The 18,254-nt window shown below is 31.6% G+C and overlaps 1 protein-coding gene across 4 annotated transcripts in view; it reads left to right on the forward strand.

Moving 5' to 3' along the window:
- The window catches only part of LOC139523593 (glycosyltransferase family 92 protein F13G3.3-like), a 29,962-nt gene extending 12,058 nt beyond the window's left edge, over positions 1 to 17,904 (forward strand). For 2 of the 4 annotated variants that reach the window (XM_071317724.1, XM_071317725.1), the window contains exons 2-3: positions 25 to 681; positions 16,846 to 17,904. In XM_071317724.1, coding sequence (XP_071173825.1) covers positions 275 to 681; positions 16,846 to 17,791 — 1,353 coding nt within the window. In that variant the 5' untranslated portion in view covers positions 25 to 274 and the 3' untranslated portion in view covers positions 17,792 to 17,904. Of the gene's footprint in view, positions 1 to 24; positions 682 to 4,284; positions 5,175 to 14,671; positions 15,391 to 16,845 lie in introns of those variants that run through there. The other 2 variants (XM_071317723.1, XM_071317727.1) reach the window with 2 other exon arrangements.
- The last annotated feature ends 350 nt before the right edge of the window (positions 17,905 to 18,254 follow it).

An 18,254-nucleotide genomic window follows, 5' to 3' on the forward strand; every position in this document is an offset into this window, starting at 1 on the left:
ATATTATGTATTTATAATTTATAGGAGTTGTGATGGAACTCTAAAATCAATACTAATACAACAATCAATCAATGCATGTTTAGACGAACTTTACCTGGCATTGTAGTACTATTGCGTGGACTGCAACATATATAAATATATCTATATTGAAAACAGGAACTAATTCTTGGGAAAAACCTAATGTAATATTTTGGATTACCTATCTTTGTGTTCTAGTTTATAGAAACCTTTTTGTACTTGAAGTATGCATTTAGATCGTCGAAAAGATTAAAACATGAAAAAATCCACATGGAGGTTGTTCGTGTGTGCCTTTTGCTTCTACTTCAGTTTTACGTTTCTTCTATGGTCGACAGAACTTCATCAGACAGATTTCTCAAGTAAGCCACAAGTACATAACGTAAAGCATGTGTTCAAGGTTGAAAAACCAAATAATTCTACGACAAATGAGAGCTTAATAGAAGTACCCGAACATTACTGGAGGAACGTAACTACGATTCCACTAAAAGCCTTTTATTATTCAGCATATGCACACGCATCGAATATCATCAGATTGTTCGGAACAATTGAGAAAGGTCTGAAAGATGGTTTAGAGTGTTGTTTCTTTACGAACAGAGGAGATAGTGTTGCTGAAAGGAATATTGGAGCTCATTACACTGTGTTACCTGAACATAAAGGGCTAAGGTATGTTTGTTATACTTTTTTTTGTATTGCTTACAAATTCAGACGTTTGTGTTTTGATAAAGTTGCCTGTCCGCATAGAGTACACTAATTACTTTTAACTTGTATCATGATTTTATTTGGTGCTAAACTAAGTTTGTATTACAACCTTGTACGTAGCTCTTTGAAAAGGGGTGTGTAAACTAGCTTTCGTTCTCTAAATTTGCATCTGCACAAATATCCACGTTCTTTCTAGTAATACTGAAAAAATATATAAACGTAAGTAATATTGAAACTTTTAATGTGGCGGGGCATCCTCTTTTATTTATTATTCAGATCTAGACTTATAACAGAACACTTTATATATAATATATTTATTTCTCAACAGACCAAATTAAATTGGTATAGAGATACACACAATGAATATTTTATAATGTATATGTACAGACATAAATTTTTTATACATAAACTAAATGATATGCAAGTACATGAGCTACCCAGGAGAGCCTACATGCACATTGACTAGTCATATAAATTTGCACCATAACAGATCAGAAAGATTTTTACAATTCATCAATTCATTAAGTTTTAATAACTGGGAGGGACGAGATGAATTAGTAAGTAAGTAAGTAAGTAAGTAAGTAAATTATTTATTATAGTGACATGTGTAAATTATGTACAGATTATAAACATATAATATATTATAAATATTAATACACCCAGCCCATTGGACCTATAAGTCACCTCAAATAAAATTAAATAATTATAAAAGAATTATATCACGTTCTAATCTTTTGTTGACGTAAGTAAATTTCAAAAATATTTAGACATAAAAATATTTGTAAACAAAAATTTAAGCTTTAAATATGCAAAAAATTAAGTGTTATACAGCAACTGACGTCTTATATTATTATGAAATGCACGAACTATATATTTTGCTAATTTTCTTATATGGAAAGTCATTGAAAAGTTCATTTTTTCAGCATGATTCAAATCTGTGAAGTTTTCCTTAATTAAAAGTTTACCAAAAAAGTTAATGCGACATTCAATATACAATGGGCAATCAAACATAAAATGGAACTCAGTTTCAGTTTCTTGATTTTACAGAATATACAGTGTCTTTCTTCTATACTTTCGTTCGAATATCTATCAGTTGCCAGTCTTAATGGTAAAATTCCACTTCTAAATTGCGATAAGTGTGACCGCTTAATTTGACTCAAGTTCAAATTAACGTAATTTTCAGTTTTAATGTTCCTAAAATTTGTTCGTAATTTGGAAACGTTTTAGACGGAATTCCTCCAGATATCTGAATACAGACGAAAAATGTTGGTTTCAACCAATGATAAGTCGACGTCTGATTTCAGTTCATAGAAATGACCTAGTTCAAGCTGGTCTAGTATATATATATATCCTTTACTTCACTACACCAATTACTTTTACAACGATCATGGTCAATATTTAATGCTAATTTGGTGATGCGGTTGTTGTCAAATCGAATGAGTCTATTCCAGTATCTCACCATATTGATCCAACGCCGATACTGACTCGAGATCCAGCCGATATCTCCGTGTATAGCAAGGATAGGTGCAAATCTGTGTACTCCTAAGTAGTAACGAATAGCCCTGTTCTGAATATTGTCTATTGACTGATATTTTCGGTATCCCCATACACCAGACGAGTAATCAAGTATAGGAACAATACAAGAGTTGAATAATTTTTCATATGATTTATATCCAAAGTCTTTATATTATGGATTTTAGCAATTATATTCCCAAGTGCTCGTCCGCCACTTTTAGCAAGAAGATCCACATTCGACAAAAAACTGCCGTTGAAGCTAAATTGTATACCTAAGAAAGTAAGTAAGTAAGTAAGTAAGTAAGTAAGTAGATTATTTATTATAGTGACTTGTAATTACAGTTAAGTGTGTCAATTAACATAGTTTAACATAATATATACATATACACCCGACCCAATGGGTCTTTAAGTCACCTAAATATTAAATATTAAAGTTCATATCTGATTTGTCGAATTAACTAGCAAACTAACAAACCTATATATTTCGGGGATGGCAAATTTTAAATATTGAACTCGAGATCTGTTTCGTATATCGGTCGACATGCTCACAATTGAAAAGTCAAGTGTTTACCACAACCCTCATTGACTTGATTACACAAACTTTCGGTTCTATTTATTTAAAGTTTTCCGTATTATTAACTTACTTAAGTAGTGTCACTATTATACATAACACGGAAGATTTGTGCATTCATTAGAAATAAAAGAACTAGTATACATACATATTTCAAATACTAATATTTTTTTTGAATAGTATGTTATTTTTTTAATTTTTCATTACATTTTCAACTCAAGACAGTTACACTATCGAAAACTTCTTATGGAATATAAGTCTAAATCAGTGTTCAGTCAGGCTGAGGGGCGCACGGGCGGATCCAGCCATTTTAAAAAGGGGGTTCTCAACACAGGATAAAAAAAGGGGGGGTCCAACTACATGTCCCCATTCAAAAGCATTGATCGGCAAAAAAAAGGGGATTCCAACCCTTGGACCCCCCCCCCCCTAATCCAAGACATTGTCTAATGACTAAATAACGTGAACATTTTAAGATTATGATCAGCTTGTTGGCAAACTAACAATGGTTAGTTAATAAATCAAAACACGTAAAATAACACGACAGGATGGTATAATTATATAACTAGCAAATACAAAATATAAACCCGACTATGTTTAAGCTCTTGTGGGTTATGAGAGGTCGAAATTTAGAACCAAGAGCCAATACATCAAGCAGAAATAATACGATCAGGAGCAATAAGACCCATACATTCAACACAGACTTTTAGTGTGATGTCATGTGCTTTGGGAGGGTAAGACGACCTTGAGGGGGTTTTATCGACTGCTTAAATTGTGTTGCTGTGGCGACAGGCCCCAGGCCCCGGCCGTTTCATATACGTAGTCATCTTTATGCATAAAACGTGTGATAAATGTTTCCATAGTCAAAATATTTTTCAGTGTCCTTTAAAAAATGCATCATAATTTAGTATTTGTCGTCTGCTAAAAAAAGATATGATCCAAAATTGAACCAAAAAAGAAAAAGTAAAATATTCGTGGTATATAGGCGAAATTGCTTTAACTGTTAAAAAATATAAGATCATATAGGTATCATACACTAACATACAGTGCCAGTTTATAGTTTATGTCAAACCGGATTTTGTACACCAGGATGAACCCATTATGGTAACAATACAATTTGTAAATACTTGAGGTGTGCAAAAAATCTTTTTCATTCATTCTACTTATCTGTGTTGTGTATTTTATCAGTTAAAATATAATGATATGATTACAAAGTACATGCAGTAAAAAATTGATTATATAATATACAGTTATCTCTAGATGTCTCGAACTCGGTTGACTCGAAATTACAACAAACACATGATTTCTTCATTTGTATTAGATCCTGAATTTTTGACTAAAATTTCAAGAACAGCTTTATATGAAATATTTTGTTGTCATAAAAGACATACAATGTAGCTGTTCATTTCCTCGTCCTTTTGGTCTTCGTTAGATTTTTAGTTGCCTCGTTTGAAATCGGCTAAAATTGTTTTCGTTATCAGACTGACTTTTAGTCATAGATAAGAATCATCTATTTTTATGCATTTCAAATCAGTCCAACTAAATGTTCCCGTAAAAAAGTGAAATGAGAAAAAAGAATTTGAAGAAATTTTCACGCTGTCTTTATAAAAATCGTTACTTTTAAAAATTAACATGCAATGACAGATGTAAATTAATGAAGCTTACAAATTATTGATAACTTGTTTCTTGTCTACCGGAAAGTTTTACGTGTAACTTATTTACAAGTTATAGGATATTTAGTAAGAACATATTATGATAAAAAGATGAATTTTGTTTTAAACAGTTGAGAGTCAAGGCTTTGTAATCCGCATACACTACTTATCCACGTCCTAATTCATTCCTTAACGTACATGTAAACAACAACGTGACTGTAAAATGACGACATGAGGGAGAGAAAGAAGTTTACATTGCTCGTCATTTCAGTTTATTTTGTTGGTTTGTTTAGAATATGGAAAACAATACATAATGTGCATGAAAAGGGTGGTGACACTTTAGGAAATTCATCCAGATCTCGTGTTCATATCGATGCAATTAGTCAATCTGTACACGTTTCGTCACAAATACATGAAACAAGACTAATTTCACACACGAGATTACAAGATTCACACATTCATTTTAAAACTGACGAAACATCGAGATATGCAGAAGAAACTAATTTGCAATATTGGAGATCGGTTGATAATACTAATGTGAAATTTTATTATTATTCTGCCTATGGCGATGTGACGAGTTTAAAAGTACATATAGTCGGATCTTTAAGTACTTCCATTAAGGAACACATAAACTGTTGTATCTACACTTCTAAATCAACAGTGTCAAACTTTACTAAAGTAAGGGCAGAATATTCATTTATACCCGAAGGTAGAAGACTAAGGTACGTCGAATATAATAGTAGTTTTAAATGATTGGAAATGTATGGTTTGTTCAGTTTTTACAATACAAATTTGACTTACCGCATGCACCTATAGATGTTCTTCTTCGTAATATAGAAATAAGAAGATGTGGTATGATTGCCACTGTCAACGAGAAATTTCTACACAAGAGACGGTCAAATGGCATAGAAAATAACAACTGTACATAAGGCCTTCAACAATGAGCAAAACACATACTGCATAGTCGGCTAAAAAAAAAGTTCCGAAATGACTAATGTATAACAATTCATGTACAAATCAATAACACAAAAAAACAAATATAATATATACAGCAACAAGGGACATCCATTGGATTAAAGGCTTCTACTGACTTGGGACCATGTTCTAAATTTATTTTTTAAGAAGAAAAACAGCAGTTGTTTTAAGAAAATGTTATTAATTGCCAGCGACGTTAATTTTTGTATTCATTTACGTAAATTAGCATGGCAAAAATTACATATTAAACACATTTCATTTTATTTTGTTAATTTTTCGCTGATACCCCTTCTCTCTGTTTGAAATTGATCTTTTCTATCCTAAATGTTATTTTCTTAAAGTTTAATATCTTTCAGTATACAAATGTAACTCTAGATCTTTTGCTCATTTAGTAAAATTGTCTTTTTAATTACTTTTAGATTTAAGATATTTCTTTATTATTAAAGATTTTATTAAAGATACAAATGTTATAAACCATGTGTTTTTCTCCTATAAAGAAACTTCTTTGTATTTTTTTTTATAGACCGTAAAACGTTATATATATTAATTGTTGATGCATTTTTTTTTATTACCTGGAGATAACCATTCTACCAACTTTTGTCCTTATCTTTTGTGTATTTCGCAATAAAACATTTTTTTAAAATCCACACGATCGGTCTATTTTTTTTATGATAGTTGATGTTACTACAACAATTGGCAGAACAAAAATTTAGGGGTTCGGGTTGTCGCGATATGCAGGTTGTAGATACAATGTATAAAAGAAAACGTAAATTATTGTGCGTAAGAGTTGGGCGTATATATTTTTTTTAAGATGTTTCATTTTCTAACCCATTGTATCTTGTACTATGGTATTATCTACTAAATTTAATAACTTGTAAGGTCATTTCCTGGTATACCAGCTTTAGATAGAGGAAATGAATGCGGATCTTTAATATTATAATGTTATTAAATTGATGATCAAGTATAAGTTATATTGGGTAAAACAGGATAGATTTTAAAGATTATAAAATATTCAGCTGTTGCATGTATAAAATTTCTGACTTTTCCTTCTTCCTTCCCGTCTCTCTTCTTTTAAGTAGGCGCTGATCCAGAGGGGGGGGGGGGGGGGGGTTCCGGGGGTTGAAACCCCCCTTTTTTTGGGCGATCAATGCATTTGAATGGGGACATGTAGTTGGAACCCCCCCTTTGTCCTGGGTTAGGAATCCACCTTTTAAAATGGCTGTATCCGCCCCTGTTTTAAGTGCCAATCATCTGTCCTCGATGCCGCTTTTGAATTCTTTTTTACAACCTATTCATGATTATTGTATTGAACATATCTACAAAATAAACAAAGACTTGTGAAAATTAAAGAAATCAACATGAAATACTTTAAATTGAAAAAAGTTAAAGTAAACATTAAAAAAAGTATTCCGCCATGTAACAATTTATGTTGTTTGAACAAGCAGTATAGTAAAAACGGAATAACAGTGTATGAAGGAATATTACTTAAATTATTACTTTATTAAAGCGTTTTCTGTGCGTAATATACATGTATATAATGTGTTTAAAATGTCAGTGTGGAAATAAGATCTTATTACATTTTGTTCTTTATATGTCGGACTCGTTATTTGATGTATGTTATAGTCTAGATACACATCCGTTAGGGCGTTTGCCCGATATGGTGTTTTAATTAACACCCAGATATTATGGATAATGCAAAAGGATGGAGGGGGTCTTTCAGCAATATTATTCTATTGTATATGGTTAAGCAGAGTAGATGACTGCTATCCATTTACACTTAATGACGCCTTGTTGTAAATAGAAATACCAAGTCATAATCATAATCATATTTGACACATTAATCCAGACAATATGTATTATAACCTATATGAAATAGTAAAACATAAAAGCGTACAAATCTTGATATTACAGCCAATTGGATTGATTGTGTATGGAAAAGGTAATATCTTTGGTTAGCTTGCTTTTTAGCTGTAAAGTGAAGTCATTACTATGTAAGGTATACTACCAGCCTTTCAAAGTAGTCTTCCTTTTATAGCTGACTATGCGGTATGGGCTTTGCTCATTGTTGAAGGCCGTACGGTGACCTATAGTTGTTAATGTCTGTGTCATTTTGGTCTTTTGTGGATAGTTGTCTCATTGGCAATCATACCACATCTTTTTTATATTGTCCTACAGACAGATAGATCGGTAAGCAAGCAAACTAGCCAAAGATATTACCTTTAGCTACATACTCATTGGAATCGGCTGTAAATTAACTAAATAAATACAGGACATGTAGTTTATGTGACATGTTTAACGTGGGTGTCGGTGTTTGACAGTATTCGCACCATATCCATTTGGAACATTGGCAATATCATAGCCTGGGACCCTGATATTATGTTCGACACTAACTTTTAAAAGAGAAGTGTCATTTAGGATCCCATACAACATTTCCACATGTTCCAATTTAATCAATAGAGAAAAGACTCAACCACTTAACCATGTGAAATACAATATTTACCAAACTCTCGATAGTTCCTCAATTTTAAATTTTATATATGCTTGATAAACCTAGCATTTTAAAGTTTTAAAATTTAACTATCTCGAGTGGATAATCCATATTTTATGGAAGAACTCGAGATACCACTGATAAAAATAGGAGAAATCGATTTGTAGTGTTACTTTTTTTTATTAGCATTCTTTGGTAAACTATTCATGTATCTATTATTTAATATTTATAAATATTTTATACTGACGTTTCAAGTGGATTGATTTATAAGAGTTTTGCAAGCATGTTATCATAATTAAACTTGCTATAAATAATATACAAGAATTTTTTTTTTTTTTATATAAATGCATGTTCAATATAAATTTGTCACGCGGTGATTTTATATAAAGTGAACAAAAAATGTATGTTCAGAGTAAAATATGGCATATTGGTGTACATTGGTAGAAATCTCTTATTTACATTGGAAAATCTGGGCTTTATGATAATGCAGTGAAGACTATTTGGGTTCAACACAGGATCCTGTCCTCGCGCACATATGACGAAAACATGTCAGAAGATTTAGAACGTTGACCCGACGAAGAACTTACGATTTAACATATTTTATTATTTTAAAGCACGAATAAATTAATCTTAGGCCATTTCAATTTTGTTTACAATGAAAAACATGTTTTTTTGAGAGAAAAAAATAAAACTGCATGATAGCTGGTCCAACGTATAAAGAGACATTTAAGGCATCTCATCTTTTAACATATCACTTGTAGGCAGTAAACGGGCCAATATTTATGTAATATGTTATACTCGTGTTGCTTTATGGCAAAGGTTGTCGATGTTTCCATGAAGCAAAACTATATACTGTATATATTAAAAGTGAAATAATTGGCCACAAAGGAGTTTGTTCACAAAGAACAAAAATTGACCTAACTTGATTTTGCTGTTTTGTAATCTGTCCAAACTACTACAAATTTTACGTTCTTAATTGACTAGGATTGTCAATTGTCCTACCGAAGGTCGATGGTTCGATCTCCGGGGAATCCAGCATCATCCACCAATAAAGATAAACATAATCAATCTGAAAGTGCAATTTCTACTAACAAAAAACACGAATTATTTCAGGTACAACATTAGTACATTGTATGTGGGTAAGATGAGCTTTCATTCGAATATATGATTCTTGCAGTTGAGCGCAAGAGATCGAATGAAAAACTATTAATTTTCTTATTTTCCTTGTCATTTTAATTTGTATTTGTATTTCCGAAGAATGACCTCTTGTAACACATTGTAAACGGGTCTGAGTGTTTTCTTAAACAATCTTGAAAAATCTTGAAGAAATAAAACTATTATTTTTAAAAAGAGCTGTATTGGCTCATGATCACGACAGGTATATATTTGGGGACTAAATCTTGAAAAATCTTGAAGAAATAAAAATATTTTTTTTAAAAGAGCTGTATTGAATCCATGATCACGGCAGGTATATATTTGGGGACTAAATCTTGAAAAATCTTGAAGAAATAAAACTATTATTTATAAAAAGAGCTGTATTGGATCATGGTCACGACTGGTATATATTTGGGGACTAAATCTTGAAAAATCTTGAAGAAATAAAACTATTATTTTTAAAAAGAGCTGTATTGAATCATGATCACGAAAGGTATATGTTTGGGGACTTATAGATAAAAATGCCAATTATAAACCAAAGACAAATGATTGAAACTTGAAGCCATTTACAAAGTTGACTGAACATTTTATGTTGACTTTTTGTTACAATTTAACGGGTTATTGTTTTTCATAGGGATAATCTGAGTATTCTAAACATTAAATTTGATATGATCTATCCAATTAAACTGATATTTAAGATCACAACTTAATACATTTATTTAACAAAGTGTTAGCAGTTTAATTTTAATATCAACTGTCTTCGTATACAGTTTTGATAAAAAAAAAAAATGCGGACCAAATTTTCGTGTATTTTCTGGCAACCAGTATCACATAACTCAGTTCACATTGGAATGGATCAAATTTTAAGAAATAATAAAGTATCAAACGTTTAAACAATTCAGTTCATATTCTAATGGATCGAATCATAATGTCAAAAGTGAAACGCTGCAGTCACGTTCAAATCATTATGATGATGACGTTGTTTGTGTTGTACCTGTTCGGCTTTGGATATATCTATAATGGCTTTTTCTTCAAGGACTGTTGTTCTTTAGACAATTTTTTTAGAAGTTCTGGATATGCTGACAGGAGATTAGATAAATGGCGCGAGTTTGTTACACGTGATACATACATGTATTCCGTTCACGTGATGGAAAACCTGGCCCGATTCGTAATATGTGATTTATTAGTGAACCGGAAACCAGTTGCATATTGCTGTTACTTTGATTCTAACGATACTTTATTATTAAACGATAGTGAATTTCAAGTGCAATATTTCAGAATTCCGGAATTCAGGTTAAACCAACGGCAAGTATGGTACATCTGCCTGTGTCGATAACACCCATCCCCCAACCTTTGAATGTCCACGATAGTTGTAAAAAATAATGATGTCAATTTTTACATCGGATGACCGTGAGGGCATTCCGGTGTATTGCTGTCACATAGACTTCCATTACGTAACTTTCGTGTTGGGATTGTAACCGATCTACATGTATAAACATGATAAATACGCAGACATTATGGAATCCAAAATAACATTCCTTATTGCTTGTTACAAATTAATTTTTTCAATGGATACTCATAAAAATGTTTTTTTAAAACATAAATTAATAATATGAACATTTTTGTCGTTAGAAATATATATATAAGTAAAACATCTTTAATAGCTATGCATACGTACAGAAAAAGTGTGTAAAACATGCGGAAGAATATCTCAAGAACGTTTGCAATCTCCCATACAGAGTTATCGATCTTTGCTCTCTCTCAAGGACAGATAAATCTGCATGGGATATTGAACGTTTTCCGGGAAAATATCAATGCCTACTGAAATCCAATCTATTAGAAAAAACGAAATATTACAGCAGAATGTCCATCATGCATTTGTTAATATACTAGAATCCAAACTAATCGGAATTTACAAATATGTTGGTGAGGTGACCTTACGATGTAAACACATTTTAGTAAATATATTACATGTGAAACTATGATTGTTGCCAATTGAGCAAGAGATGTAATTAAAAAAGCTAAATTAATTCTATTTCTACTGTGAAGCTGTTTTAATTATTTTTGACGATTATTTTTTTTGCCCCCAGAACGTACAAAACATAATGAATTAAGGATGTGCTACGAGCTTTGATTGTTTCACCCCCAGGACCATTTAATATATATGGGCTTGATTAATGTATAACTCATATAAAAACCCCGTCAAATACCAAAGTCAATGATTAAAATTTAAAACCATTTACAAAGTTGGCTGAACCTTTTCGTTAACTATTTATTACAATTTAACAGGTTTTTCATAGTGATAACCTGATTATGCGCATTAAATTTGATATCATTTATCCAATTTTGTCAATTCTAGGAGCCGATTTGGTTAAAGAGTATTTGGATAAATAGTCCGTAAAAGAAATGTTGTCTGTTCTATGGTCGGGTTGTTTGTTGTTTCTTTGACACATTCCCCATGTCCATTCTCAATTTTATTACCTTTCGACCAGTAAAGTGTTAAACGTATTTTACTAAAATGTACACGTTGACTTTACATGACTGATTGATTATTCATTTACAGATGTAATATCTTTTTTATACAAATAATTCAAATATATTACAAATTTCAAATATGATGTGGTGTGGTTTAGCGCTTTACGTTAGAATTGAGTCTCTATCTATTGTCTACAAACAGTTTGAAACTTACTAGTTTAAGCAATAACCAATCAATATATATCTTAGATTGCTTGGTGACCGTAGACGCGGGGGCATAGATTTATGTTCGTAAGTTCACTATGAAATTGAGACTGGAAAGGGGGATTGTGTCAAAGAGACATCAACCCGACACAAGAGCAAAAAACAGTCAAAGCCACAAATCGGTCTTCAACACAACGACGAAATTCCGCACGCGGAGGCGGTCTTCAACTGCCCCCAGATCCATTATGTATAAAAGTTCAGCACAAATGGACGTCACACTAAACTTTGAAACATATAAATGAAACGATTAAAAAAAACCATTCTAGAATTAAAACCAATTGTTCAATTGAAGGTCTTTCCACATCAAAGTTATTAAAAAGAAACTAGTTCCGGTTTACTCAATTTTAAAATTGGCATCCAATTATAAGTTTCCTTGTACTGATAAGATGAATAAATGGTTTCTATCTATTTTTGAGTGAAATAAGGGAGATAATGTGCTACTTCCGGTGAAGTAAATGTCACTTTCGGTCTCATATGAAAGCTTCTTTCACACTGATTCCAAAACTATATAGTTTCTATATACTTTTGTATGCAGAACGGGAGATAATTGGCCACTTCCGGTTTATGGAAAGTCATTTCTAGTCTTGAGTGATAAGTTTATGTATCTTTATTACAAAAGATATGGATTGTTATGTGAAAAAAAGTGCCAAAATAGCTACTTCCGGTTTTCTCAAGGTTACTTCCGGTTGTCATTTTTCAAGGTCATATGTCACCTTACATTTTGTAAAATGCAAAAACAAGTGAAAGTCACAATTTAGAACTTGACCTTGACCTTTGACCTTGACCTCATTTCCTAAGTTAGGACCTAGGGACCTCAAATGAAAACATTCCAGGGTTATACAGTTAACGGTTTATGAGTTTAAAATACATACCAACAAATTTATTTGGTAGTGGTAGATAACTCCTATAAAATTTCATCGAACCGCTTCGATACACATAAGTCAAAAATTTCTGAGGATGTAAGGAACAATTTCTAAAAAGAATTTTGTCGATATCTTTTTTTTGTAATTACGAAGGAGATGCGCACATTTGATAACTCATACCAAGAAAATTGTTTGTCTTAGCAGGGTGAAATTTAAAAGCACACAAACTACGATACAATATAAGAAATATTTAAGCGACATATTGTGAAACTAAAATTTTAAAATGTGGCGGATTGTTTTTAATAATAATCAGAAGAAATACAATAGGTCTTTCCACAGAAAAGTGGAAAGACCTAATAAGAAAGTCCCGAGTTTCTGACTTAGAACAGACACAATACCCTATATCACTAGCCAATGTGGAATTAGTAAACACCGTGAGCAATCCACACAGTAGAACTAAGTTTAAAAGAAGTCTGAATCTGTCGTTGTACCAAATTATGCAACAGAAGGTATTACAAAGAAACGAAATTGACCTTTCATTCACGATTTTAATATATTGAACTGTACATTTATTTTCTTTCTGAAATTAAAATTAAAATGAAAACGCCTAAACACTAATTTCGAAAGACGTTACTTGCAAATTAAAGTTACACTTTAAGAGAACATCTAAATGTAAAGTTATGTCACTTCAGGTGGTATACATATAACCGTTTGCTTATGTCAGACCAATTAATTTTATAATTTTAAGTGGTTTTTAATAGCTGTCCGAGATATTTATCTCAGTGTATTGTTTGATGATGATGTTTTTTTGTTTTTTGTTTTGCTTTTTGTTGTTGCTTTGGGTATGGATTTGAGTTGTGATTGGCGATTGTAGACCCTTTTTGTGAATAAGAAAATATTCTTCGAAAAGGCCTATTAAAAATGCCTATGTTTCCTCTAACATGCTGAAAAATAGGAATAAGAAAGCAAATTATTATTACTTTTTAAAAGTTTTTGACGGGTTTAAAAAGGTGAAAGAGTTTAATTGCAATGTTGCTTGTTAAAAAAATGAAAAAAAAAATGTAGAAAGTAAGGATAGCAAAAACATGATAGTTAAGACGGAATGTAACTGTTAAGAGTGCAATTGCTAAAGGAAAGCATGTTATTATTGTACAGGTATTCCATTTCTTATCAAATAGAATATAACCAAAACTATTCAATCTGATAAAATGCAAAAATCAAAATGACCCCCTCTAAAAAACTAAAAAAAATCCCAAAGAAATCGAAAACAAAACGGACAAGACCCTTGAAAAAACACACACACTAAAAAAGAATAAATTTAAAACAATGACACAATAAAAAAAATCCCTGTATTGTCATTAGTTATCCCAATTTCTTATTCTTACAACTGAGATTTAATTGTAGCCTAGCAATTCGTTGGGAATTTCGTATAATACTATTATGTAAATATAAATAATGGTTCATTCATGTTAGCCGGTAAAGCAATTTACGCCATTAAATGTATTAATCTAAGTTTTATTACAACTTTTTAAAAAAACACAAAGGAATCGTTTTTGTTTGGTATATCATAAGTTACCTGTAGGTTAGGATCCAAGGTAAAATCATTCTATCCTGATGACGAGATCTAATGACATAGGGTTCAATCTAGGTGTATAAGGGGAAACTGGATCCCCATCATTTTTCTTTTAAGAAAAATGGTCATCGGAAACCCTGGTTAAAATAACTTTTCAAAAACAAGTTTCGTTTATAAGTCAATAATGAATAAGGCTTTAATATTTTCGCGGGGATATACCGAGTTTAAACCCAAATTGTTCCCCAAACATTCTTTGAATGTCGTGTTATTTGAAATCCTTTAATAATTGTACACAATAAGAAAATAGCCTAAATAAATATAAATATCAATATCTGTTTGTTTTTGGAACCTATATTGACAAATAATACAATAAGTATATATGTAAATTGATCTGGTTAGGGTTGAGAGGGTAAAGGTTCTTAACATCACCAATACTACATTGGCTTAAAGTTTGCTTCAAGTTAAATTCGGAAATCATATTGATTACGTTTTCCTGATATATAAATGGATGTAAATATTCTGGAACAAAAATTCACAAACCTTATTCAAATCAAAAGGAATACAATGATGATTAAAATTATTCTCAGTGATTGATTTTTCACCTGGAATATTTTTTCCTGAAATACTTAAGCATTTAATTTGCAGACGACATCATCTTAAATGGGCAGACGTCGCCTTAGAGCTTTATTTTACGGTCTAATTTTCTGTGGTGTTACTTTTTATTGTTGCTTTCTTGGATTTCTTCTTGTGAAAATACGAGAATTAAAACATAAAAATACTGCAACAAGTTTCGATTTCATCGATACTACAAAGGAAACATGGCGTCATCGTGGTGTTACCAGCAATAATCACGGTTGTAATAAGGTTTCAAATAACCCGTATGGATTATTGAATTTATTTACCACTATTTCTCTTAAACCGTTATGGCAGAATGTTAGTTTTTGCGATAAGACTTATGTATTTTCTGCGTTCTATCACAGTGAAGATCTAATAAGTATAATAACAACAACTACCCGTAAAAGTTTGTTAGATAGGAACGTGCAGTATCAATGCCGATTCTTCTATGAACTTTCTCCTAATGCTTTAAATACTTGTAATGAAACTATAATAAAAAGGAAAGCAATGCCGGAAAACCGCGGGAAAAGGTTTGTCATATATTAAGATTATTAAGATTAAAATTGAAATTGTAATTTACTTTAGTTTTCCACGAATGAGGTTTTTTCGTTGGTACAACATGTGTGCCCGAGTATGCACTAAAACCGTAGTCGTCACGTGTAAAGCCATGCTCTTAAAGCTTTATTTGTTGCTTCTTACCCAGGTACATGATTTTTTTTTAGAAATAGCTAAGGAGTAGAGTCCAGAATGCATTATAATACTATTTTATTGTTATTTGTTTATTAGTTATCTGCCCATTTAATTGGGTTGATATGGGTATAGAAAATGTGATCAGGATTCCTCCTATTAAGCTTTAAGGGCATACGATACAGTTACAGGGGAGGTAATGACGTTGCTAACGTAAAATGTTATTTTCGCGACGTCAAACTGTGACATATCGGGAAAAGATGCAATTTCCGACTGATTTTTTGCATTCAAACTGATTTAATTCGAAAACGAGTGCATGGACCCCCATTTTTTAAACCGACATTTTGTTTCATTTTGCAGGGAGATTATGTGGACAAAATTTTATAAAACTGTAAATAGTGCAATTTTTTTAATTTTGATAAATGTACAGCAAAAAATTACTGTTTTTTTCTCAATTCATGACCATTTGATAAATATGAGTTATTTCTGAACAAAAAAGGCATACATTTTTAGAATACTTCTAAAATACAGAAATTACAAATCATTTAACAAAAAACAATTTATGTTTATCTTTTAAAATAAAAAAGTTATGCCTTTCTTTCTACAAGGAAAATACGGCCACAAATCCGAATTTTGAGCAAATATACAAAATTTCGACCTCATTTAACTCAAAAAGTAGCACATGAAGGTATATTTTTTATTACATATTTGATTTAATCAGGTAAAAAAAGCCTACATGCAAATTTTCATCAACTTGTAAATACAGAATCAAAACTGTACATCGTATGCCCTTAATTCCACTTAACTCCAACCAATCAATCAACAAATTAATCAACCAATCAATCGATCAATCAACAAATCAATCAATCAATCAATCTTCCATCATTGACATCGATATTGCTAGTGTATTGATAAAATGTTGAAAATGTTGATAACGAAGTGAATGTTGTATTTATGTAATAATAAGTTACGGTTCTGACATTTCGACTTAGAGATATTAACCTCTTTTATCAAATCCAATGATCTGTACATATGATGTCTATTTATGACTATTTATGTCTATAGATGTCTATTTAGACCATGTGCACTCCACATGCATCTACTTTTAAATAATGTGCAACGAAATGTACAAAAAATTGTGTACATTTATGACCGTGACTGCACGTAAATCTACAATCTTAAATATGAAACTGTTACATGTACACATCTCTTTATATTTATAAACTTAATGATGCTTACAATTATACTTTAAGATAACAGAAAAATATCGTTACCTATTTTTTTTTCTCTCATTTCAGATACAGTGCTGCATTTTATACATGTCCTTTACCAAAGTCGACTCGTCCATACGCCGTATCATTGTCAACCGATCATTGTAAATCTCCATCAAACATATTGCCAATAGTTTATCCTCAGCAACAGCAGAGACAATTTACTGTCTGTGTTTCTCCCTTGAATTACCGTTACAGTAAAGCATACGAACTGGTGGAAATGATAGAATTCAATAGAATATTAGGGGCAGACTACTTTGTGTTCTACAATTATAGCACAGACTCTAATGTGGATAGGGTTCTAGAATATTATAAAGAACAAGGACTAGTGGAAGTTTTAAAATGGAATCTTCCAATGAAGGTTGACACGTGGCCAAAGAAAAAAGAGCCTGTAGAAATTCATTACTTTGCTCAACTTGCAGCTTTAAATGACTGTTTATATCGCAATATGTATCTCAGCAAATACGTTGTCTTTCAAGATTTAGATGAATTCATTATTCCAAAGAAACACTTAACTTGGTCCGATATGATGGAAGGTCTTCCGAAAGGTTCCGGTGCTTATATATTTAGGTGTTTTTTCTTTCGAAAAGAATGGCCAGATACAACGAAAAACTTTGAAGGTAAAGACAAAGCTCAAAAATATAAAATGAACACTTTATTGAAGCAAAAGCGAGAATCGAAAGTACTTGGAAAAAGCCATCGATCGAAATATATTGTTGATCCGAAACAAATAGATACTGTCGGAATCCACAATATTTGGCGGTACCGTTCGGGTACTAAAGCCCATTTTGTTGACCCAGAATTCGCACGCATGCATCATTACAGGGATTGGTTGAATCCAAACGATGCGAACACAGGTGTTGAGGATAACAGGACTATGGTTTATAGAAATGAATTATTACAGAATACAGTACATGCATGGGAAATGTTAAAAGATGTGCCTTTAGGACCAATCAGTCATACTGCTTCATGATCTCATTTTTGCAATTTGTGTCAAAGGAGATTTGACACTCTAATTAATGTCAAAAAGCATTTAGATTATTTGTTTTTATAAAAATGTTGAATATTATAAATATTGAATTTCAATAGATTTCGTGGTTCATATTGCAATTTATAGAACGTTTATGGAAGTTGTTTCATAAAAAAAATGAGATGTGGTATTATTACCAATGAGACAACTATTCACCTTAGTTATAATGAAGTGATAGTTAGCACGTATAAGCCACTGACGACCTTCAACAAAAAGAAAGACCCATACCGTATGGTCTGCAATAGCATTTTTGCATTTAGTTATCAGAACATGTCATGAATTTGGTTCCAGTAGTATTTCTACTGCATATGGGAGAAATGTAGGGGGATTAGTTCTCAAAAAGGAAAAAAAGTACACAAAACAAAGAGACAGAAGATACTAAGGGATTTCTAAAACTAATAAGTCG

Source organism: Mytilus edulis, chromosome 5 (assembly GCF_963676685.1).
Source record: "Mytilus edulis chromosome 5, xbMytEdul2.2, whole genome shotgun sequence".
Classification (NCBI taxonomy): domain Eukaryota; kingdom Metazoa; phylum Mollusca; class Bivalvia; order Mytilida; family Mytilidae; genus Mytilus; species Mytilus edulis.